Genomic DNA, 25,870 nt, shown 5'->3' with positions numbered 1-25,870 from the left:
TTCGGCTATATATATATATATATATATATATATAATACACAGTTTTACTGCCGCGTGTGACACATCGCAAAAGGGCCCACATAAACCTGGCGGCTGCCCTTCCCTCATGCCAAACAAAACGGAGTGTCCTGCTACTTCTATCGTCTTTTTGGGCATCGCCATTGATTTCACAGCCATGGACTGTAGACTTCCTACGGACAAGTTGTTCGACCTTCACCATGGGGCGAGCATGTCAATGGGGCATGGGCCCATGGTCTCATCGATGGGTGGAATTGGGTTTTACACCGAATTTAGCCCTGCTCGGTCTGTTTCCTATTGTGGTCACAGTGACCAGTTGGTGGGATTGGCTCAGCGATAGGAAGGTGAGATTCCACTGCGATAATTTAGGGGTGGTAATGGCCATCAATAATGTCTCTGCTTCTTCTCCTTACGCAAAGGTGAGGGGCTTAGCAGAAAAGAAGTGTGGCTTAAATCACCCAAAAATCTGGCACAAAACTCTGTTGAAAATTAAGCCAAACCAAAAGTGGTAAATGGAAACCAGTTAATGCAACAAATTTGTCATACAGAACACACAACTTATAAATGTGGCGCATCTTCTGGCTGCCTGATCTAAGTTTACATGGTCTAAAAATGTACACAGCTTAGTAAATCTGCCCCTATATTTTAAAGTACCATTAGACTGGGGCGCACACACTTTTTTTAGCAAGATTTTCCAACTTTAACAGTAGAGCTACAGCTGCAGTCCAGAGGACTCCATGCTCTCCTTCCTACAAAAACTTGAGTGTCTATGGCTGTGTTCACATCATATTTGAGCATTATATTCGGCGTTAACGTTTCAGGAGTGCTGTCAAGCGTATACAACTGCATGGCATACAACCGAGTAATGATATATTTGTATGCCTAAAAACTATATGCCAAACATACATCATAAACGTGATGTGAACAGAGCCTTAATTTGATTAAAAAAATATAGCTAAGACCACCTTTACTGCTCCCCCTCCCCTATTAATCACAAATGACTGAAAAGCCCTATTTTCAGCAGCCTCTTTAAATACATTCTTAAAGGGGATGTCCACGATTAGAAACCCACGGCTGCTTTCTTTCAAACACAGCACCACACCTGTCCATAGGTTGTGTGTTATTGCAGTTCAGCCCCATTCATTTAATTTTAACTAAGCTGCAATACCAGAGACAACCTATGGACACCTGTGGCGCTGTTTATGAAAGAGAGCAGGCAAAATTTTTAACCACCACCGACGACAACTTAAAACTGAAAGACGTGATAAGCAATTTCCTAACAAAAGTAGCCAGGCCAACGGGGGATATCTGCGTAGGTCCCGGCTAATAGTTCTTATGTTGGCTTAATGGAATGGTTTTATCATGGGATGGCCAGAATCACAGTTGACTTTTTGGCCACCTCCGCAACACAGGGAGCGAGATCCTTTACGCTATTTTCTATACACATAATTCATACATTTAGGATTATGAAAAAAAAAAAAAAGAAGAGGCGACACATAAAATATTGACAATGTTATCAAGTTTATTCACAATTCCCAGGTAGAGATAACAAATGTTTTGTGGGAGGGGTGAATTCCCCACGGCTGTAAGGCAAGGATATTACATGATGCCTTGTAAGCTACAACTCCCCACCATAGATGCGCAACTAAAAGTCCTGATACATTTTTTTTAATTAAAAAAAAGGAAGAAAAAAAAAAAAAAAAAAGAAATATTCTTTTTAGACTGAGCACTGAACGCACCCCTCCCATAGCCGACCTGGCCAATGCACTCCCTCCATACAACCCAAATACTATGGTTAGAAAGGGACGGGACACGGAGTTAGTTCAGTTCTCCTCAACACCGAGTGGTCTTATTATACAACACATTCAGCCGCTATTTCCAGCACAACTCACTAGTCGGCTAAACAGAAGACAAAGGGAAGAAAGGGGTGGGGGGGGGGGTTTCAAAAGAGGCGGCATTAAGTCAGTGCACTTACGGAACAGGGATCGAAGTTACACGTGTCACTGCATAGAAGTCACTTTATATAAATAACCTCCTTATAAGAACAAACTGCAACAAGAACAAGAAAAAACACATGGAGAAGAAGTAGAAGAAGGAAATCAACTATTGTTTGGTGAAACAGTGGCAGATCTTCAAAGCAAAACATGTCCTCTTGAGAACCAGACAGAACGGCCCGCGGAGCGGAGAGGCGGTATCGTCTGAGCTTCCGGGGCAGGCGTGTTGGTTGGGAACGGATGGCGAGAGCTGTGCCTTGTAAAGGAGACATGATGGTCCCTGCATGAAATGGAATAAATCCCGGGTGGGGGAGGGGGGGCTGCGACAATTTGTAGCCGGAGGGTCAAGCATCATCTCTAGGTCACAACAACAAAATTGTCCCTCTTAATTAAAAAAGAAAAAGAAAAAAAAAAATCTGTGCATTATTCTGGAGACCTGTAGAGAGAAGATTGTTGGTTACATCGCTCTTTCCAAAAGGCTCTACTGTCATTTCTAAACGCATTTTATGAAACGGGAGCGAATAGGATTGGGTGGGGGGGGGGTATGGAAAGAAGAGAAAATAATCCCTTACATTAATTGATTTGATACAAAATAAGACAAAAATGATCAAGCTACAAACGAAGGATGCCGTAATGAGCAGTCTATTAGGATCTAAGTCCGGTTCTGCAGAACCGTGGTAGGTCCGGGTATTGTAGCCATAATACAAATGCTAAAACGTGGCGGCATTCCGGTTGCCTGAATCCTCATAAGGGGCTCAAATGCTTATACCGTCAATCAGCCGCTTTGCAAAACTAAGAAAAGTCATGGTGCTTAGAAAATTGTGAATTCTGATTTTATAGTTCAACCGTAAAATTATTTTCATGCCATATAAAATTGTGAGTAACTTTGTAAATACATTGTATTACTTATCTAGTACTGATACGGAGTTATAGCCTGTATTATCCAGAGCTGCATTCGCAATTCTGCTGATTACGACAGGAAACGGTCAGATACATCCCTAACAGCTTAAAGGTTTTTCTCGAGACTGTAATATCGATGACCGATACTTAGGATAAATCATCAGCATCTGGTTGGTGGCAGTCTGATACCCGTAAACCCCTCCGATCAGCCGAATGAAGGGGGATCACAGCAGCTCAATCGGTTATAAATGAATGGACTGAGGTGCAGTACTGGGCGCAGCCACAATCAAATGTATGGCGCTGTACCTGGGAAAACATTGAAGAGGTGAAACATTGAAGAGGTGAAACATTGAAGCCGTGGCCCCTTTATTCAGGTGATCGGCGGGGTTGTCAAAAGTTGGATCCCCACCTGTCAAGACACATAACCTATCCATATTACAGGCTCGGAAAACTCCTTTAACTGAGCTCCTAACAAGAACAACAAGTGATAGGGTAACACTTTCCAAAATTTAAATTACACAAGCAAGCTATGTACAGTAATTGAGGCAGCAAGGAATTCTGGGAGATTTAATCTCTGAAGCCTACAGATTTGTGAATGCAGCTCTGCACTAAAACACAGGCTGTAACTCGGAACCAGTACAAGGTAAGTAATGCGTTGTATATACACTTTTAAGCTCTTTGTATCCATTTTTTCGCAAGGAAATGTTCTTCCAGCTTTATCGCTCTCTCACCCGTTACCTGTACTAACGATGTCGGTCCTTGTCGCGATGCCGGTCATGATAATAATCATCTGATCGATCTTCATGTGGGTCTCTGTGACGTCGACTGCTGCCTTCCCGTGACCGGCTCGGTGATCTGTCTCTGGAGCGGTGTCGTTTCCTGCTATTAAAGGGGCGATAGGTTAGCGCGCCAACTGGTAAGACGGATAACGCCTCAGATCTACTCATACAATTCCTCATCAGTAAAGTTGGGGATTCCTTCTTTTGTTAAAAAAAAAAAATCCCCACTTGCACACAGTAACGGAAGCCGTGAGCCAGCAGGAATGACCCACGAAGTGCTGCACAGCAAGAAATATGGATTCGGCCTGAACTGGCCAAGGTGCAGAAAATGTGCCGGTCTGCCTCCGCATTAGCCCAGTGGAGGCTGGAATATTAGGGCATTGCTTACCTGGAAGAGTTGGCCTTGTCCTGTATGCCATGTAGGCAATCTCTGAGAGAGGTCAGGAGGACACGACAACGATCATCATTGGCTACACGAGACTCCTTAATAACAGCAATAGCCGTCTCTAGGGTTTTTATGGCATTTGCATAATCTCCTGTATGAAGGAAGACAAAATAGTAATGCTGAATACAAAAGGAAACAAAATACTGTAACACAGAGACAGGCAGAATAGGAAGAGGAAGGCCTCATGCACACGGCCGTAGCGGTGTGCGCGGTCCGTGATTACTGCATGGACGGGCCGCAGAGTGTCATTCGTAATCACAGACCGTGGACACCAAAATGTGCATTCAGTTCAATGAGCCTGGAGCGCAATTGCAACGTCGCGTGCATTGGCCCATAGGTTAGCATATGTTTTATACTATCCGCAATTGCGGATAGTATATGGCCCCAAATGTGCGGTCATGTGCATGACGCCTAAGAGGAATGGGGAAGAAAAAATAAATCGTACCTGACGTTGCCCCGCATACAGCATTAGAAAGTGCACTCCTTGATATCGCTCTATTTCTGTTCATTAACTCCTCGAACTCTGCATCACTGACTGGGGGTTGTTGGAGAAGTTTCATGTCCCTAAAAAAAAAAACATAAAAATCCTTCATGAATAAGCTGCACTATTCTGTTAAAATCCCATAGCTGTTAGGTCGGGGTCAGACTCCCGGGGCCGATCAGCTGTTTTGAAGGGCCCGCAGTACAAACGCTGCTTCCCCTTCATTTCTAATGAGTCTCCCACAAAGATGTAGCGGCGATTCACAGGTATTTCAGCCTTTTCTTCTATTGAAGTGAATGGGAGAAGGCGGCAGTGAATCGCCGCTAAATGTGTGTCGGAGACTCAGTAGAAATTAAGGGGAAGCAGCGCTCGTACGAGAGCCGCCGTCGCTTCAAAACAGCTGATCGGCGGGGGTCCCGCGAGCCAGACCCCGACCCACCAGCTATTGATGGCCTATCATGAGGAAAGGCCACCAATTTTTATTGGCTGGAAAACCCCTTTAAAGAAGGAATATTTGTAAAAAGATGTAACCAACATTATCAGCACCAGAAATGTACCTAAAATGTAGAAGGAAACTTAATCACCTACTATGTAGCACCAAGAATCTGCCGAAAAGAACGGATGTACGACAAACTAGACAAGAGTGCTTAAAATAACCTTATAAACAGCGATCAGAAGAGTCTTGTGGGTGACGTATACGAAGGTCTTGGGGGCAGGTGGCACTGTGTTTTGGTACTATTATGGGGTATATATATATATTACTATTTATTTTATATCATTTCTTATTCCATATATGGGCATTGACCGTGTCACAGGGGTACCCTGTAATGCTAGTGATTAAAAGGGAGATACAGTCTTTGATTGCGGGATACAAAGGGTTAAAGAAATCCTAGCTTTTTCTCTGCCGTCACAGTGCCTGCATGATCAGGGAGATGAAAATGTAAGTCCAGTCCATGAGGTGCATTTTTGTCTTGGGACATTAAGAGGTTGTAGGTGGGATAGGAGCCGGAGGTTGGTCCATGACACAGAGAACATAAAACTTTACAGAACACCCCTTGCTCCCTGTGTACTTACCGGCCTTGTAGATAGGGATTGGAAATCATCTTGTATGGATCAGGTGGGGGACCAACCATGGAATTTGGAGGAGGGAAAAATGCTGGGTTCAGGTGAAGAGCTGGAGGCACACCGCCCGGGGGAGGCATCCCTAGTGGAGGTGGCAGCCTTGGAGGTGGGGGCATAAGGTGAGAGTAGTGCATGGGAGGAATTGGAGGAGCCCGATATACAGTAGGTAAGGCAGCTGAAGGAGGGGGAGGAACGGACATTGGGGGACGGGGGATGTTCATAACAGGGACGCGGGAATTGTTCTCAATGAACGGTGGACGTGCAAAGTACGGCACTACATTTTTGGGAGTCTCTGGTCGTGGTGAAAACTGCGCCGGATCAGTGAAGCTGGAGAAGCCATCTGCCGGGTCCACAGAGTCCTTTGAATTAGAGACACCCTCCGCTGTAACAGACAAAATATTCAGCCATAAGTACATCAGCCAACCCATACTGTATGGAGTTCACAACCAAAATATACGCTACTACTTTATTATCCTCAGCTTACCTGTGCAGTGGTTTTATTGTTTTTTGGTTTTTTTTTAAATTTAAGAGATTCCCCACAAAAGAATCCCCAGAAAATCTGATTATTAACCAAGACTTAGATGGGTAATGGCACAGTGCAACTGCTGCCAGGCGGCTTTTTCCCTTCTCTGCTGGCAGCATAGCGCCAATCCGGGTTTGTGTTGAACAAGCGAGTCATGTCGGATACACGCCCCCCGCGAGCTCGCACACTTGTCTCCATCTCTTCCGTATTAATCAGATTTTTTTGAAATATTTCCACCCCCTTTTGGAAGCTTTTTTTTTTTTTTTACTTTGTAGAAAATACACAAATATGCCGCAAAACAACGTTTAATAGCTGAACTTCAAGATTTCTTAAAAAATACCTCAAATGAAATGAAAATATTTTAATTTAATGGCATATTTTTTTTTACAGATTAAGTTAAATGTATGGAATCACCCTGTTATTTGCATATCTAAAACAGATTTCGCCAAGTCTTAGGTTGCGATCACACATTACGGTAGCGTGGCATGCAGCCACTACAGGTGCGGCATTATCAAGCGCGTTTTGACTTGTATTGCCACCGTTTTGCGATAGTCATTATCTTGCCATTTTTACATGAGGACATTTTTTTTGTTGACACTTAAAAACCCAAATGTCAAAATTAGTTCCTTAAACAGTCGTTATTATGAAACTACAGAACAGAATTATACGAATATTGACAGACCAGATCAACGGGCCACATTTACAGACTGCTGTTTTCTATGTCAGATAAAGTAAAGGAGGCAGCTGGAGTGATTTGCGCCAAATTTATCAAATGGAAAGTTTGAAGCATTTTAAACTGTGCGACAGTAAGGAAATTAATTCTGAGATTCGCCCCAAAATTTGCGCCATTTTCTCCTATTCCACATAATGTGGCCTAAACGACATAAACTTTTGAGACCGTAAGCGCTAAAATATTAAACATCATCACGTGCGTTATTTCAGCCGTGATGTGTACGTATAACCGGACACTGCTTAATAAATGTGGAACAATGACTAATTTTAGGGAAAGTGTTCTTTAGTTCATAATACTGTAAAACGGACTGACATTTGTATGTATATGTACGGTTTGTATCCGCTTCATAATATATAAAGCAATAGAAATGGCTACCAAATATTTCTTGCTAAAAATGGGAACAGATGACACCATCTCATGGAGAATTATTAGAGAAGTATGAATGCAGCCTTAAAGGGGTTGTCCACTACCGGACAACTGATGACCTATCCACCGGATAGGTCATCAGTACATGATATGTGGGGGTCTGACAGCCGCACCGTTAAGCCGCTCCAGCTGCTTCCGGGCACTGGACGTCCATGCCGGAAGCAGACAGTGCCTGTCATGAAATAGCGGCCGAGCTGCGGTGCTGCTGCTGTACTGCTTCCGGCTCCGTAGATCGCATAATGTGCCATAACATCCGGTGCCCGCAGGCCACCGGAGTAGTTGATCGGTGCAGGGTTTGGGTGTCGGACCCGCATTGATGATACACCGATGACCGATCCAGTGGATCGATCAGCAGTTTTGCGGTCGTGGACAACCCCTTTAATCTCAGGTCTCAGATTAGCGGATATTTCATTCAGCCACACATTGTATGACGCAGAATCAAATGGCGACCATATAACGCAACGCAAGATTCTTACTTTTTCGTGCTATTGCCTCAAAGAATGATAAGTTCTGTCTACTTGCCGGTCGAACATCCAGCATCTTTCCATTTACTTTCTTCGAAGGCAACTGTTCCAAAACGTGACTCAAAGAGGCTTCTGAAGAAACGACGACCTCAGCATACCTACGTTACAGGGACCATTACCAATCGAGCACACAGGGTGAAGTGTATGACAGAGCTGTGCATTAGACTCCTATGTGATAAAGCATTTGGTAACATTCACAAACGTATACGCTCTCGTTTCCATACCTCGGAAAGACTTAAGAAATAAGAAACTCGGTGTGGCTTCCAGACCGAAGTCAGGGATGGGGAAGGGGTTTGCACTTCTCACTGGCTATGGGCACTTTATTCATAGACTCTTGCTTGAGGAGGATAAAGGAACATTGATTCCTTTTGTGTTCAACTGCCTTAAAGTACAACTAAACAAAAATGAAAACACTTTAGTTGAACCTCCAGATTTATTTTGGAAGGCTAAAAAAAATAAATAAATAAAAAAAAGCACTAAAAAAAATTAAAAAAAATCCTGAATCTGCAAGTTTTTAATAACGCTTGAATATAAACTGGATAAAGTGACGCTTCATATATTAGAGCTTGTTCACACTGCAGTATTTCTGGTCAAGAAGTCAGAATTTTTTTTAGTACAGAAAATGTGAGCTGTATGCGTTTGCATTGCCAATGCTCTAGTTAAAGGGGTCATTTTATATTGAAACCAGCCTGGCAGTCAGCGGATCTCCACGGGTCTGGCTTCAGAAACCCCCAGCAATTAGCTGATAACGCCTGAGGAAGCTCCAGTCAAATATAGTGTGACAAACCAGCCATGTAAGACATGGACGGGCCGGGCACTCCAGGGCTGGAGTCGTTCTCACTCAGAGGTCATCTCCCAATAGGGCATATGGACAGGGGTGGTCTTAATAGGACAACTCCTATAAAGAGTATCCCTCACCTCTCCTGACAGGTCTGTTTCAGTAAATAATTGTATTCCCCCTGAAAGAACAATTCTGAAGCAGCTTTTCTTAGAACTCTACATTGGTCTGGTCCCCTATTATCCCTCTTCTATATAGAGGAATTATTTGAGAACTGGGTGTAACTATTCCACTTGTCAATAAGGTGTGTCCTTACACTTTGGTATTGACCAATCAGTGCCGAAAGTGTCAACGTAAAAACCCATTTGTCAATTTTTCATACATTGCCATGAGGAATAACAGAGGAATGACACAATGCAGAGTTCTAAGAGATGCTCCATAATTGTTTTTTCATGGAGAATATAAGTATTTACTAAAACAGATGTGAAGAGAGCAGATAGCCCTTCTAAGAACCGATGATATGGGGGTAAACTACAGGTCCCCGTATGACCTCCTCACTACCCAGCCATTTGTGCACATGCAAATCTGGGAAAGAAAAAAAAAAAAATGGTTGTCACTATCTGTCCCTTTACTCCCTGCTGATGATGTCATCAGGAACTCAATGGTCTCTTCTGATCGGGGAACCCACCAGCAAGGGTGTCACTTCATATTACAAAATGTCAGGTGGAAATTTCGTTTATTGAAGAAACTTACCGACTAAACAAAATAGTTACGACTCGTTGTTTTGCCAATGAGCGCAAAGTCGCTTCATTCTTACCATCCTTGTAAGATTTCTCGTCATAAACAGTCAATTCTTCACACTTTCCCTGCAGTTATATTAGACACCCCTATTCAAGCAAATCCCTGAGATATATTATATATATAGATCCAAGTACCTCCACATTAAACGTAAAGAAACTTATTTGTGAATGTTACAAAATGTACTTCTCGCACCACATTAAGTTCTAAACATTCAGGACGTCGTCATTCTCACCCTTTCGATTTGCCATTTGCTCGGTTCTCTGCAAACTTCAGTTCCACAGGGTCATGGACGCCAACCGAACGGATGGCGGAGAGAAGCTGCTGATCTGTCGTCCACTGGTAAAGGAAAGAGGGAATTCCATCAATTACAAATGTGATCCTGCTTATATTGCACGGTGTTGTGTTGTGTTTTTATACAAAGACTGGAGCTTTAAACTGGACCTGTTGGCGCTTAGAACCCCTTTGCTTCTTTGCCAAATCAGATTTAAAAAAGCATAACTTTAACAAAGTACTAATGGAACTTGTGGATGAAAAAAATATGCGTATCCCTGTAAGAGCAGCCGTTTAGATTCTCAATGTAATAGCAGCGCTCACTTGCTGCAAAACAATCAATATAGTATTTGTCAATTTAGACTTGACTGGTCATACTACGATGCTATATATTGCACCTGAAGGCTGGGTTCACACAGATTTTTTGACGCGTTTTTTGACGCGGAAACTGCGCCACAAAACTCGCCAAAAAACGTCCGAAAATGCCTCGCATTGATTTCAATGGGAGGCGGTTTTCTCCCACGAGCCGGTGGACATGCCCTATCTTCGCGCGATGACGCCTCTGACCTCCCATTGACATCAATAGGAGGCAGAGAAAACGTATTTCGCAGCGCTTTATGCCCACGGCGCTCAATGGCCGCGGGCGGAAAAAATCTGCCTCAAACTTCCGAACTGAATTTTGAGGCAGATTTTCCGCCTGCAAAAAACTCTGTGTGAACCCGGCCTAATAAGGGGTTTTCCCACAAACACAGGACAGGCGATGCGTGATGGCTGGGGGCCCGACCACTGGGACCCCCAGCGTTGAGGAGAACAGGGGATCGAAAGTCCCCCGAAGTGCTCCATTAGAATGGAGCGCTGGGTGTTTTATTTTTTAACATTGAAGTCAATGGATGACTGATACAAACTGATATGCCATCTGTTTGTATCAGGAAGGGCCTGTTCACATCAGCGTTGGCTTTCTGTTCCGGGGGTTCCGTCTGAGATTTCCGTCGGGTAAACCCCGCAACGGAAAGTCAAACTGAAACCACAGCTTCCGTTTCCGTCTCCATTGACATCAAAGATGACGGAATCAATAGCGCAGTGGTTTTCGTTTTAACGGCTTTCATGGTGCGGTAAAAACGACAATTTAACTTTATTCTGCGGCTCAATACGATTACGGTGATACTAAATTTATACCGTTTTTTTTATATTTTACTACTTATACAAAGAAAAAACGATTTGTTAAAAAAAAAAAAATAGTTTTGCGTCGCCACATTCTGAGAGCCGTAACTATTTTTCTTTTTTTTTTACACAAGTCCCTAGGGGACTTGAACCAACGATTGTTAGTACAATACACTGCAATACTAATGTATTGCAGTATATTGTCATTTTTACAGGAAAAGTGAAAGCAGTCCTGGGCGCCTTCATTAGGCCCCTGGACTGCCAAGACAACCATCGGCACCCCCCTGATCGCGTTGTGGGGGGGCCCGATGAGCTGTCAGAGGCGGACACCCCCCTTTTTTCAACGCCTCAGAATCTGCGGCCGCGATTGACCGCAGCATTTAATGCGTTAACCGGTCAGGAACAGCGCTATCGCAGAGTATGGAACACCCACAGAGTATGGAACGCGCTTCATACAACGCTTATCACGTACATGTAATACGATAATGCGTCATATTTTCTCTACAAGTATCATTGGTAGTTTTATAATAATTGTTAGATTTTATTAATCTAATATGGTAGGAAGCAAAGTGGATTCTCTCTCCCTGCACAGTCTAACACGGTCAGCACTGATTGAAGTGCCAGGACGACTGACAGAGGACTGGCACAATGCAAGTACTGGTTAACAGAGGGGGCCCTGAGTGGGAACCGCCCTCCATGCCACCCCTATACCCCAATAGGGTATTTAGACAGGATTTGTCCAGTTGAGACAACCTATTACTATAGATATCTCGTCCAAATAGTAAGGCTATGTTCACACGGGGTCTTTTGCCGAGTTTTTTGACGCGGAAACCGCGTCGCAAAACTCGGCAGAAACGGCCCGAGAACGCCTCCCATTGATTTCAATGGGAGGCGTCGGCGTCTTTTTCCCGCGAGCAGTAAAACTGCCTCGCGGGAAAAAGAAGCGACATGCCCTATCTTCGGGCGCTTCCGCCTCCGACCTCCCATTGACTTCAATGGGAGGCAGGAGAAAGCGTGTTTTCTGCCCGCGGCGCTCAATGGCCGCGGGCGAAAAACGGCGCGATAATTGCTATTCACACGGAGTATTTTGGGGTTGGAATATCTGCCTCAAAATTCCGTTTGGAGCTTTGAGGCAGATATTCCTCCCCCAAAATACTCCGTGTGAACATAGCCTAACCAAAATAAGATGTGTAAGTCAATAAACTTGGTCTCCCTGCAGCCATTGCTTTGAAGAAATAGTCGTAGTCAGTTTTTGGTGGAGTCTTAGGAATGTACAGACTCCAAAAAATATGAAATATTAATATAAATGCAATGTAGAAAAGTTTTTTTTGGGCTTCAAACTTATTAAACCTGGCTGTAATGTACTGACCATTATAGAACATTTGCCGACTTACCCACGAGAAGTTTCCTATATATACAGATGCCTTCTTGCGTACATTATTGTATGTGTACAACACAGCCGGCATCTTCTTGTTTAATTCAGCAGAAGTGGCCTGTACCGGGGAGGTGGGCTCATTAATCTTCCCATCATTGTGAGCCGAGCCAAAAGAGGCAACCGCCAAGACGTCATCATACAGGTCTACCTGCTCGGCAGCAAATTCCGTTTCCTAGGAAAAAGGCAAAAAAAAAAAAAAAAAAGGATTATTTATCCTGAAATCAAACTACTGTGCACCGTGCAGAAGAGCAATGAACATGCCATAAAGAGAGACATCCCGAGTGTCTGCAATAAAATGGTCACATTAGTCTGAAATAAAGACCAAATGCTTAAGTCTTCCCCCCGAAGAAGTTAAAATCACCAGTAATCGTAGGTCCTTTAAAAGAGTTTAAACACTTTTGCAGCCAACTTTTTTTATATTGCTCAAATGCATCTAAAATATAGAACGAAGCATCTATGCAAATAGTTTGTCTAATATATTCTACCGCTTTGTGTATACAGCTCTTATGCAGACTTGTGTCTCTAGGGTTACAGACTACAAACAAACCCTGTGTAGTCTGACCCTGCAGCCATGTATTTCCTCCATCCCCCCCTTACTTTCTTTCTATAGTTAGCAAGAAGTGGGGGGCAAACATGACTGCAGGATCTGACTATAGGTTTATATTCATGGAGACATCTAGGTCCGCTGTACACACAACAGTAGATTAATATTATTATATTTTTTTATTTTCTGGAGCAATACAAAAACAATGGTTGCAAAGGTAGACTTAACCATCAAAGGTGGTTTCCCATAATAAATATTTATCACCTATACACAGGACAGGTGATAAATATCTGATTAGTGAGGTTCCAACTGCTGGGACCCCCACATATCACGAGAACGGGCTTAGCTTGGTGTTACTGGGAACCCCACTGGCATGCAGCAGCAGTGTGCATGATCGGCCATCACTGCATTCATTTCTATGGGGCTGCCAAAGATAGCGCTCAGCAGTCCGATAGATATGGAGCGGTGGTCGAACATGCGCAGTACCGCTCCATTCATATGGAGCTAACAGGGAGGCAAAATAAGCCCGTTCCTGTGATCGGTGGGGGTCCCAGCAGTCACACCCCCACCGATCAGATACTTATCACCTATCCTGTGGATAGATGATCAATAATAATGTTATTACGTTTCTTGAATATTAAGTATTTGGGGAGAACTGTGCCATAGTAATCAATAATCGTTATCACAGCTTTCTATATACTGGCTTTTATTTTAGGGGTAACGCTCTTCAGCAGTTTTGTATGGAAGAAATGAAAACAGAGATAGATTGTTAGGCATGCAGATTGGCATAAACAGCCGGGCAATGTAATGGGTGAAGGCAGGACATGCAATGTCACATGACCAAGCACAAGGGGCATCTCATTTATCAACCTTGTTGATCATGGTAACCAATTACAGTACAGATTTCATTTTTAAAGAGCACTTTAAAGAAAACACAGCTTCAATTTACTACCATAGGCAACAAGGCAGTTTTTCTATTATTTTTTGATAAATGAAACCCTTCGCTGCAATGCATGGACAGATCTCTCATTCACACAGACACATCCTTCTTTCTAGGAGAATGATTGGTCACTTCAGAGAAATATTTGCAGCACGCTGGAAAGTGGTCCTATCTGCAATGTAGCCCTTCTGATATTAAGCTTGATAGCGCCCTCTTCAGGCTCGTATAAAAATCTGAGCTTTTTGTTTCTCTTCTTGATGAAAAATAGCTCTCCTTCAGAAGGTAGAAAAAGCTCTAGTGGCACTTACAGAGGGACTGTAAGTCAATTCCCGACCCATTATAGTCTTGAAACATGACTCTGTATAATAGCCAGACTTCAGACACCCATCTGTAGACAGCAAGGTTTTCATTGCTCCTCATCAGTACTGCGCAGGATCTCCACGAGGACAATCAGTACCGTCCACACGTACTCTCTGGGTCAAACACATACTAAATACCCTCATTAACATGATCGTTAAAATACAGGCACTTTACATCTAAGGATGGAAATACGTGTAGAGAACCGATTCACCTGTCAACAGATCCGGTAAATATTGCCAGCTTACCCCTAGGGCGTGTGTACTCAGTCTTACAACAACCACTAGTATACAGTATCATTACTCTAATAAATAACAAGTGATCAACGTGCTCCACTGAGCCCACCATGTAGAAGAATTAAAGTGCATATAATTACCAAAGAAATATTTCTGCATTTAGTCCATTTAAATAACAGGAGTAACAGCAATACTGCAGCCGGAGATGGGGACTGGTGTGGTGTGACTGCTCAAAGGGGTAGTCCACTTTGGACAATCCCCATTTTTTAGCAGCGTCCCTTGACAATAAGCTGATCACAAAGTGTCCACCTGCTAGGGCCCCCAGCAATCTGATCTATGTGGAAACCTGGCATAAGTGTTCAATTACCCTGCAGCGCCACCACAGGAGAAATAAAGCATTACACAGTGCCCACTCAAATCAATGAGCTGTCTGTATAATGTAGACATGACTTCCAGAGCGAGGGACGCTCTTAGCAAGCGCTCTCCACTCTGGCCCTAGTAGAATATAGGAAACCGGTTTAATAACCAGTGTTGTTATGCAGCACTTAGATCTTAAATGGATACTAACTTTTCAAACAACTTATACTAATCTTATAGTACAGCTCATAAAGATCAACTTTGTAATTTACTTACTGTTAGAATTTAAGTTGTTTTAACCATGCAAATTCTGGGTGCAGTTACTGCCACTAGGTTTCTGTATTCCAATAATATGCTCTCCGCCCCTGTTGTCAAGAAAGTCCGTCCCTAGTTACAGAGCAGAGTAGATAGACTACAGGGAGTGGGGTGTGTGTCTCGCCTCAGCTCGCCCATAGAAGTCTATGGAGAGGGGATGGGGGAGCAGAGCGAGAAGAGACACGCTGTTCAACAACGTCTATAAAGAGGGGAGGGGGAGCAGAGTGGGAAAGACACACAGACATGCTGCAGCTTCTTAGTAGGTGTTCTATCCCCCCGTGTGCTTGAATCTCAGCTACAGTGCTCATTACTACTGTATAATCTGCTCCATGTTGCTGCAGCTTCTATATAATAGATAGAGCTAGGAGAGCAGGATTTTCCTCTTCTATGTGTGCTGTATATAGAAGACATGATAGCTGCTAGGCTATGCCCACTAACTGAGAATTAGATATACACCCTGCAGAGGGGAAAACCGCTAAATACAAGCCATGGATTGGCCAGAAATATTGCTATTCCAGGTACACACATATGACAGCTTATTACGAGAAGTTAGTTGACTGGTCAGAGAAGAGGAAAGAGGCCACCTCTGACAGGTCATCGCCCCCCCGCAATGAGATCGGGGGTGATGGTTGTCATGGCAGCCCAGAGGCCTAATACATGCCCACCAGGACTGCCCTCCGCTAAGAAGAAGCCTGCGGTTTTGCCTGCGTATTTAGTGTTACATTGGTTATAGCAAAGAATATGTGCACCTGCCTATTTCCAGCGGATTTTACTGCGTTTCTGCTGCGTAAACTATGGGCCAAACATGCACAGGACACGCAGCACCTCCGCACAGGACACGCAGCACCTCCGCACAGGACACGCAGCACCTCCGCACAGGACACGCAGCACCTCCGCACAGGACACGCAGCACCTCCGCACAGGACACGCAGCACCTCCGCACAGGACACGCAGCACCTCCGCACAGGACACGCAGCATAAATTGACATGCTGCAGAATTAAATAACGCACCGCAGAACACTTTTGTGAGGTTTTTTCCCCCGTGTGGGCAGACTTCTACATCTCATTCATTTTGCTGCTATTGTAAATGCTGTGGAATTTCCGCACAGAATTCTGCAGTATTTACGCTCTGTGGGAACCCGGCCTCAGGCACCGAGTAGAACACGGCATCACTCATTTTGTATTGGCACTTTCAATGCCAAGGAAGTAAGAAACAAATACCGTGGTCATAGATCTAGCTGCAGTATTTGTGTGTATGTAAATAAAGCTCAGTCACCGCAGAATTAAAAGTTCTACAACTTCCTAATATACTATGCTGGTCATTTTTTCCTTATGTTCAAGATCTCTGCTTGTGGTCAGTGAATAGGAACACTCCGCTTTACAGATACAGGCTGAAACATCAGACCTAATATTCTCACAGCTGAGAATTTGCTACAATTGTATCCAACCAGCATAAGGCCTTATTCAGACGAGCATTTCAGTTTTGCCTCTGCAAAAAAACAACAGACTGTATTTCATGTATTTTAGTTTCGTGTGGCATCGGTTTTTCACATCTGTGTTTCTTTTCTTTTTTTCTCTGAATTCTTCAGCAACTGATGCGTGAAACGCGGCCAGCACACAGATGTCGTCCCTGAGCTGTCCATGTTTTTCACGCACCCATAGACTTCAATGGCAAAAACAGACCAAAATAGGACATGTGGTGAGTTTCACGCAACAGACACACTAAATGAAAAAACACGCATGTGTGAATAGCCCAAATTGATTTGCATGGGAACGTGTGCCGTCAGTTATTTCAATGGACAGAACACGGATGCAAAATACGGTTGTCTGAACAAGGCCTAAAGCAGTACAAATCCCTCCTGTCTTGACACTTTGCTACATTGTGTCAGATAAGTAAAATATAGCATTCTGGATCCCAGACTGAGGCCTCATGCACACGAACGTAAAAACGCCCGTAATTACGAGCCCATGGACTTCTATTGGCCACGGGTACCTCCCCATATGCTTACGGGAAGGTGCCCGTGCCGCTGAAAAATATAGAACATGTCCTATTTCAGGCCGTAATTACAGCACGGGCAGGCCCATAGAAGTCTATGGGGCTCCCGTAATTACGGTTGGCTACGTGTGTGCACCAGTAATTACGGGAGCGCTGCTAGGCAACGTCAGGGGATAGTCACTGTCCAGGGTGCTGAAAGAGTTAACTGATCGGCAGTAACTTTCAGCACCCTGGACAGTGACTGCCGCTGGAGTTAATAGTATTAAAAGTTACTTACCCAGAACTCTTTTTCTTCTTCTTCCTCCAGTCCGGCCTCCCGGGATGACGTTTCATCCCATGTGACCGCTGCAGCCAATCACAGACTGCAACGCGTCATCCAGGGAGGTCGGACTGGATGTCAAGAGAGGGACGCGTCACCAAAACAACGGCCGGGTAAGTATGAATTTCTTTTACTGCGGAAAGGGCTGCCCCTTCTCTCTATCCTGCACTGATAGAGAGAAGGGGCTGCCGATTACTGCAGTGTAATTTTGCAGTGAAAACGTGCCCGTAAATACGGGTGGAATACGGGTGACCAAAGACCCGTATTTACGGACAGGAAAAAATATGTTCATGTGCATGGGGCCTGAATAGTTCATGGAGGATTGTCTAAACTGGATACATTTTGAGCAAACAGTTGAGAAGTATGGGGTCTTCGCAGGATTTTAGCCTAGGCATGTAAACAAGATGGTTCCCATTAACTGACAGCAAGCAGAGATGTTGAAAATGGCGAGGAATTGAAAAAAAAGCATTTTTAGAAAGTTACAGAGCTTCTCATTATTAAAATGAATAAACTTTAAATAAAACTGGAAAACCACTTGACAAGAAAATTCATTAAGAACAAATGCACAATGTCGAAACTGGAGTAATAAGAAACTAAATTGTGACGTTATACAGGTAACAGGCAACGACACACAACTCTGTACGTGATAACACAGGCCGATCGCTACATGGGGCACAGTATGTAAGTATATCCTGCATGTGCGGGAGTGTATATACACGGGTGGTCATGAATTAAGATAGACATGTGCCGGTAAATGTGTGGATCTGAACACAGGACATGTGCATGAGAGTATAAAGCGCCACTGGGACACATACCCATCTCCAGAATAGGGGCCACTCGACCCCTATCCCGCCAGCTCCCTCTATTCAATGGCTTTTAGGGCTGATTCAGACGAGCGTGTAACTCCCGTCGTTTCAAAGGGCAGGGTGTGAAGGGTCCATGGAACAATAGAACGTGTCCTATTTTCTTGCGTTTTCACGCATCCCTCCATAGACTCTAGTCTATGAGGGATCCGTGATAACGCGTGCCGCACGAGTGCACCTCGGACGTCAAAAACTGCCATTTTTTTACATCTGAGGTTGCACACACTCATCTGAATGTAGCTTTACGGAAACAGCTGAGCAATCTCGTAGAGATGCCATAAATGCCTAAGACCCCATGCACACGACCGTATTTTTCATCCGTAATTACAGACCCATTCATTTCTACGGGCTACGGACACCTTTCCGTATTTTTACTCCCCATCGAAGTCTATGGGCGCTCCCGTAATTACAGACGTGTTGTTATTACGACGCCAGGTGATTACACAAGATTCCTCCGGGTTTTTTGCGGATCCGTAAAAACAGAGGCATTATGGATGCAATACAGCCTGTATTTACGGACACCGTCACGTATATACGCTGATGGTTCACAGGTGACCATAAATGACTATGAATCTGTATTTACGGATGGATGAACTCTACGGACGCGTGCATGGGGGCAAGGCTATGTTCACACCAGCGTCCTGTTTTACGTTGTTCTACTCCATCATAGGAGCAGAACAAGAACAGAAGCACCCAATCAGTCACATGACAGAAACTAACGGTCCCCAACGGAACCCTTTGACTTTAATGGGTTCCATTGGTTTTCCGTCATTTTGCCAGACAGAACGCTGAATGCTGCTCTATTTTGGCAGGAAAAATGGCGGCGCCTTAGATGCAAACAAAGGCTGAGGTGAGAATAACCCTTTAAAGGGCTGAGATGGTCTAGACGACTATGAAGGAGAGGTTAGTGACGTACAACCTTTGCATTCCTTCCGTTTCCGAACTCCTAATTTTCAGCCACCTATGATATTCATGTGCACCCACATCATCTGATGGGGTGGGATTCGCTGTTCAGTATGCAAATTAGGACATGTGATCCCTCTCGGCCAGTAAGACTGTTCACATGACAGATCCTTCCACCTGCCCATTCATTAACAATGAAAGAGTCTGAGCATGAAGAAGCAAACATGTGATCCTTCACAGCCAATTAGGGGCGCTGGGAGGAATCACGTGCCCTTATTTACATACTAGGCAGAGACTCTTTGCGCCCCCATTGTCAGCTATTTACTGGGTGCAGATTCTCCCCTTGAACAATGGTCTTGCCTTGTCCCTATGCGGGGGCTCGTATGTTATGAGTGAGGACCACTATTACTACAGTCACAAGTACAAATGGAGACAAACATTACTCTGGACTTCCGGTCATTCATCCCCAGCCTGAATGGCTAATAACAGAGAACAATAACAGACCAGACTTTCAATTGACGTGATCTTAACGGGCCACTAAACAAAGGACACACCCATTCATACTCGTATATATCCCTCCAGCTAGTATAAGCGGAGCACACACATCATGCCTGCCCGCGGAGTGATTACGTGCGCCCGGACATCATACATGCACCGCCACATACAGTAAGTATAGAAATAGTTATACATCTCTCTTTGCGGAGGCCCGGGTATCCCCCACCTGCATGAACTCCTCATCGGCGTAAATATCTATAAGATCCGCCCCGTCCGCCATACCCGGCCAGGGTCCGCGGATGTAGGAATCCAGGTCTGTGTCCCCGTGTGTGCGCGTGTGTGATGTGAGGCCGGGCTGTAGCCTCTCCTGGATCCCGAACACGTCTCTCCGTACTGTGAGTGGAACTCTGCAGCTCCCACAATCCCGCGCTTACCGGAACTTCCGGCCTGCAGAGTTCCCGTCGTCAACAACTTCCGGTTCTGTGGGTCGGATCGACAAAGTGACGTCAGAGAAATCGTACTGCAGGATGCTGCCAGGGATCAGAGCGCGGGTGAGGAGATCCAGACTGCAGATAGGGGGCGATAACCAGCTGCGCTCCCTCCAAATCACCTTTACATATAAGTCCTTGAATTGTCCTCTTTCTGCTTCTGGGAAAGCTGGGTGACTACCAGTATCATCCCTCCCAACCTATAGGTGTAGCTATAAACAGTCTATGGTCTGGATCCCATAGTTACAAAACTACAACTCCCAGCAAATCCTCACAGCTGCATACTGGGAGTTGTAGTTTTGCAACGGCGGCAGAGCCACAGGTTGGAGACCAAAACTACAGACTTTGGATCGCCGTATACAGCAGTTTACATTATGCTTGTAGGATCTAAGGGTCCCATAAGATGGACAGACATTCGTTAATGAACGGGCGATTATTTGAGTCGTTTGCATTCATGTGACAAAAAGATTGTCGCTGTCCAGTCGTTACTGCCATCGTCGCTCGTTCGCCCATGCAGAAATTCCGCATAAAGATTACTGAGCTTGTAGGTGGAGCGCCAAGGACTGGTCTGCTAACTAGTGGAAGATTTCTGATTAGACGGGTGGATGTGGCGGCGACAAACGATAATCTTTTGCTCAGGTAGATGTGGCCGATCCACGGAAAGCCAACGATTTATCATTCGATAGCTGCACGCTATTACACGTAGCGATTCTCTGACTCTCGAATGGTTACACGAAAGTTTGTACAATGATCGCTCAGTCTAATAGGGCCTTAAGTAGTCAATGCGGTGAGTTTGATGGTTGACGTGATACGTAACCATACAGTACAGCGTCCGGCTCCGCACACGCCACATTTGGCCCCTACAATTTCCAAACGAGAAAAAAAGGACGCAAACATATTCAATTGTATATATCTCCATCAACATGATTGGGTCTTAGCTGCAATACCAGCCACAGCGTTTGGAGAAGAGTGGCGCTAGTCTCATACCACTCCTTCAAAGGGGTTCTCCTACAGTCCCTACTTGTTAGAAGGGTCACCTGACAATGATGACAAAGTATTGCCTTGCTAAGGCCCCATGCACACCACCGTAGATTTGGTCCGTAATTACAGACCCATTCATTTCTGTGGCCGACGGACACCTTCCTGTATATTTACGGGAAGGTGTCCGTGACGTAGAAACCCGTAAAAAATAGGACATGTCAAATTTTATATTTTACGGACCGTTCTCTCATACTTTTCATTTGCGGGCCGTGCTCCCATTATAGACGTATGTCCGCAGCCACGGGCACGGTCGTGTGCATGGCCCCATAGACTACCAGTGATCCGCTGTGGGGAAACCTGGCAGTAAGTTATCAATTTCTCTGCAGCGTCCCCACAGGGAGAATGAAGTATTACACAGCGCCCATTCATTACAATGGCTTGTCTGTGTAATGCAGGACAGGACAGGTCCAGAGCGAGAGACACTCTCCTGGCCAAAAGATGAAGTTCCCGAACCCCCCTATTAACTCAGAATTCCCTAATAGAGTATATGACAATCGTTTTTTTAAACTGGACAATCCCTTTAAGGTCCAGGTAGTGCCGCCTTGTGAGTATCGCTATAGTGTCTTCAGAACCTGTTCTCTGTAATGGTCCTTGTGGATATCTAGGACTTTATAGGACAGCGGATCCCTGACTGGAATTAGTGACTGACTTGCTGTTTATGTGCAAACGAGGCACAGCATTTACTGCTGAGCTTGCTGGGATTTGTAGTTCCACAGATGACAGTACCCGACAGACCCCTTAAAGAGACTCAAACAGGAACCTGTAAATACTTTGTACTACACTTCCCATCAGGATTCATCCTCTGCCCCAAAAAAAAAATGGCGCAAAGGCTTTATGAATATGGCGTTTGGCTGGAACGCAATATTTATCAATGTATTTACATACATTGATAAATGTGCTTTACTGTGTATCAGCAGTGACGTGTGATCTAGCTCATTGCTAGAATGTCATAACTTCTGATTGGTGATGGTCCGACTGCAGATCTTCTAGATTTTTTTTGATGCCCAGTGTCGTTCCCGACCCACTGCTGTGCAGGGACTGCAACACCGACCCGACATGAAAGCTGGAAATTTATAGGGGTATTTGTATAATGAAAACTTAAACAATTTTCCAATATACTTTCTGTATTAATTCCTGTTTTTGTTTTTTTTAGATCTCTGCTTGCTGTCATTGAATAGAAATCCATATTGTGTATTAAAAAAAAATCTGTCCTGGTCACGTGATGGACACAGGTGCAGGATGGGTTGCAGCGCAGATATCAGGGCTATGTAGTTTTCTATTGAGTGACAGCAAGCAGAAATCTTACAAATTTTAATTGTACAAAGAATGGCCTTTATGAACTGAAAACTGATTATCCTTTTAAACGAGTTTTAGAGGTAATGTCATACTCTAATATTCTCACTGCTTCATACCTAAGAGCGGATCTTTGTATTGTGGTGTGGGGGAGGGAAACGTTTATTTATGTACATTAGATATAACACTGCTCCCCAGATTTGTCTTCTAGGATTAACGCGCTCCTTGTTCTTCTTTTAGTGCGCGCTTCTCTCATCTGTGTTTATCCGCCAAGGACCACGGTTTATGACAACTGGTGATACAGGGAGTGACGCAGCCGAGATACAGTTGCCTGTTTGGAAGGAGCGTAAAAATGAAGCTCCAGAAGTAAAGAGAGCAAGACTGTTATATGAGAGCCGTAAGAGAGGCATGCTGGAAAACTGTTTACTGCTCAGGTAGCGCTCGCTCATCTCCTTGTGTATCACAGTCCTAAGGGGGAGCCATTACTCCCAACTAACAGGGAAATCCAACGAAGTAACCGGAATTCATATGTAAAGGCCCTTTTTCACGGGCCAGTGATCGGGCAAACGAGCGTTTATATGAACACCCGCTCCCGATCATTGTCCTGTGTAAACAGGGCAATGATCAGCCTATAAACGAGCCAACGCTTGTTCATCGGCTGATCTGCTCATTCATGCGGCCAATAAAATGGTTGCTAGTCGGCCACACACCTTGTGTAAACAGGGAGATGTGCTGCCGACATGATGAACATGTATGAGGAGGAACGATCATAATAATGATCGCTCGTCCCCATTCATTACCAATCATAGCTGCTGGTGAAAGGAGCAAACGAGCGCGGACCGATGAACTGTCTCGTCAATCGGTGCTCATATTGGGCCGTGTAAAACGACTCGAAGAATCTATGACCCACTTAAAGGGGTTGTCCGAGAATTGACAGTTATCACCTATCTAAAGGATAGTTGATCATAGTCTGGTCGCTGGGACACCCACAGTTTTGCCAGAATGGCGGTCCCGAACCCCCAGATCCTCCACACTGCACCCTCCCACCCCCCTGCTTTGAGGAACGGCTTGAATGTTGGCTGTTTCTTTTATCCCCGTAGACTTTGAGTGGAGCAGCAGCGCGTATTCTCGACCACCACCGTCGGGCAGTGAGGAGGAACAGGGGGTTCAGGGCCCCCGGTCTCGCAATCTGTCGAGGTCCCAGCAGTGGAGAACCCAGCGAACAGATAATTATCACCATTCCTGTGGCTGGGTGATAATTGTTTATTCTGGGAATACCCCTTAAAAGAGAACTTTCTGTGAGGACAACCTCCTTTTCATATTAGGCCTCCCAGGTCTGGCTGCTGGAACCCCGACAATCAGCCGTTATCAGGGAAAGCTGCTGGCAGCAGAGAAAGAGCTGTTTTTTGTTACGGAAAAGACCTGAGAGGGTCTTCAGCGAAACACCCCCTCCCCCATGATGTCCATATTCCCTAATAGGCAGATTGTATTCTCTTCTTTTCTGTATACCACATGTTGAGCTGATGGAAATGCTGACTGTTTCCTCTGTCATTGCAGTTTGTTTGCCAAGAAATATCTAAGCACCATGACGGATACACAGATGTCCCAGTATGATCGACTTATCAATGAGCCTAGCAACGACTGGGATATATACTACTGGGTCACAGGTACAGCTTCTGTGATAGATCTATGAAAATGTGGCTTCTGAAAGTTGCTCCAGAGGAGCCTGGTGTGAGGAGAGAAGTAGAGTACGTGCGGCTATGTCCAACTTTAGATTTATATACCCACCTGCTACATTATCATTACAGGGGCACAGGAGCCACCCGAGGAGTTAAACAATGAGATTATGCATTTGATAAAGGAATTCGCCAAGAACCGAGATATGGAGCAACGTCTGAGGCAGCCAGATCTGGAATATTTATATAAAGAGGCCCAGTAACCCACTGAGAGGATTCTCACTGCCGATGGTGGGAGGCAGGGACTGTAATGTGAAACCACCCTGCCCAAGAAGCAGCCACTTCTTCACCTATCCTGTACGGACGGACGTGAATGAAGACGATCGTAACAAATGTATAAAGTGCTAATAAAGGAAAGCCTGATGTGTGAATGGCGCAAAACATATATTAATATTTGAAATAAAATTGAAAAAGTATTTTATGTATTATAGAATTATTATTCATTTTGATTAACTGAAAATATAACGCCGTCCATAAGCCTTGAGGTGTCTACGAGATACCAGTAATTGTGGAGGCAGATCATGGTATGTAAAAAAAATGAACCTACACTGCAGGGTCAGCAACCTGGGGCACCAGTGCCACAGCCGGCACGTGGGGCATTGTTTGTCATTATGCGCTTGGCGGCGCTGATCACCAGGAGTGAGAGCAGTGCTTCATTGTGTTTGTCGTTGTTGAACCCCTGGCAAGCACACAATGTAGCGCTGCTCTCTCCTGGCCTTCAGCATCGGCAAGAGCATAATGAAGCGCTTCTCCCTCCTGGTGATCAGTGCCGCACGGGCAGAATTCAGTAATCTCTGTAAAAGAAAAATTGGCAGCTCCCTCCTATGTGCACCCCCGAAGCTGGTATTCAGTAGCCACGGTCTCTCTCTCGTGTGCCGTTCCCCCTATCTGGTGTTCAGTAGCCGCGGTCTCTCTCGTGTGCCGTTCCCCCAAGCTGGTGTTCAGTAGCCGCGGTCTCTCTCGTGTGCCGTTCCCCCAAGCTGGTGTTCAGTAATGGCGGTCTCTCCTATATGTAGTGCCTCCTAGCTGTTGTCCTGTAGCTGCAGTCTCCTATGTGCACCCTCCCAAGCTGGTGTTCAGTAGCCGCGGTCTCTCTCGTGTGCCGTTCCCCCAAGCTGGTGTTCAGTAACCGCGGTCTCTCTTGTGTGCCGTCCCCCCTAGCTGGCGTTCAGTGGCCGTGGTCCCTCCTATGTGCACCCCCCCCCTCCCAGCTGGTGTTCAGTAGTTTTGTATGCACCACGGATGGATCATCTTTGCAAAGAAAGTCAGGGACAAGGGTCACACTGAAATGTAAGTTTAATTAACTGAGTTGTTGATTTATGTCACATACGTGGTCACAGTTTGTCTTGTATGACTTTCATGTTTGCCTTTTTTAAATCGTCACCATACAAAAAACGTTGCCTACCCCTGTCCTAGGTCCTCATAGCAAAACACTTCATGTTCCGCATGCTGCTGATTCAGACGTGTCATAGGAATATAAAAAAAAAATAGGAAACCCCTATAAGTGCTTTTATCTGTTGATCGGCACTGAGGGAAGAGCAGAAAATTACCCTATGAGGGATGTCAAAATGTGATCGCTTTATTAGATCAGAGGACC

At 44.8% G+C, this 25,870-nt stretch overlaps 2 protein-coding genes across 6 annotated transcripts; one reads left to right on the top strand and one right to left on the bottom strand.

Moving 5' to 3' along the window:
* Positions 1–1,520: 1,520 nt before the first annotated feature.
* On the bottom strand, positions 1,521–20,177 carry CPSF7 (cleavage and polyadenylation specific factor 7). Of its 5 annotated transcripts, none has more exons than XM_075837669.1 (9): positions 19,909–20,177; positions 12,350–12,562; positions 9,757–9,860; positions 7,898–8,043; positions 5,692–6,121; positions 4,582–4,700; positions 4,080–4,227; positions 3,644–3,794; positions 1,521–2,448 (listed from the first exon to the last, which is right to left on the bottom strand). In XM_075837669.1, exons 1-8 carry the CDS (start codon positions 19,993–19,995, stop codon positions 3,656–3,658), a joined length of 1,386 nt encoding a protein of 461 aa, XP_075693784.1. In that variant the 5' UTR covers positions 19,996–20,177; the 3' UTR covers positions 1,521–2,448; positions 3,644–3,655. The 5 variants fall into 5 exon arrangements, with proteins under 5 accessions (XP_075693784.1, XP_075693785.1, XP_075693787.1 ...); XM_075837670.1 differs by having other exon boundaries at positions 3,651–3,791; XM_075837672.1 differs by having other exon boundaries at positions 3,651–3,791; positions 19,942–20,177.
* On the top strand, positions 20,169–24,689 carry SDHAF2 (succinate dehydrogenase complex assembly factor 2). Its single transcript, XM_075837673.1, has 4 exons — positions 20,169–20,266; positions 22,778–22,971; positions 24,095–24,204; positions 24,346–24,689. The coding sequence occupies exons 1-4, from the start codon at positions 20,243–20,245 to the stop codon at positions 24,474–24,476; spliced, it is 459 nt and encodes a 152-aa protein (XP_075693788.1). The 5' UTR covers positions 20,169–20,242; the 3' UTR covers positions 24,477–24,689.
* Positions 24,690–25,870: the final 1,181 nt, after the last annotated feature.

This window comes from Rhinoderma darwinii, chromosome 9, assembly GCF_050947455.1.
Source record: "Rhinoderma darwinii isolate aRhiDar2 chromosome 9, aRhiDar2.hap1, whole genome shotgun sequence".
NCBI classification, from domain to species: Eukaryota; Metazoa; Chordata; class Amphibia; order Anura; family Rhinodermatidae; genus Rhinoderma; species Rhinoderma darwinii.
This window is presented reverse-complemented; position numbering and strand designations above follow the sequence as displayed.

Coding starts and splice junctions, on each gene's coding strand:
- SDHAF2 (XM_075837673.1), top strand. CDS start 20,243: ATGCTGCCAGGGATCAGAGCGCGG. Junction 22,972..24,094: donor GAAAACTGTTTACTGCTCAG/GTAGCGCTCGCT, acceptor CTGTCATTGCAG/TTTGTTTGCCAAGAAATATC. Junction 24,205..24,345: donor TATATACTACTGGGTCACAG/GTACAGCTTCTG, acceptor TTATCATTACAG/GGGCACAGGAGCCACCCGAG.
- CPSF7 (XM_075837669.1), bottom strand. CDS start 19,995: ATGGCGGACGGGGCGGATCTTATAGATATTTACGCCGATGAGGAGTTC. Junction 8,044..9,756: donor GCAAATGGCAAATCGAAAGG/GTGAGAATGACG, acceptor CCTGTAACGTAG/GTATGCTGAGGTCGTCGTTT. Junction 3,795..4,079: donor GACAAGGCCAACTCTTCCAG/GTAAGCAATGCC, acceptor CCCCTTTAATAG/CAGGAAACGACACCGCTCCA.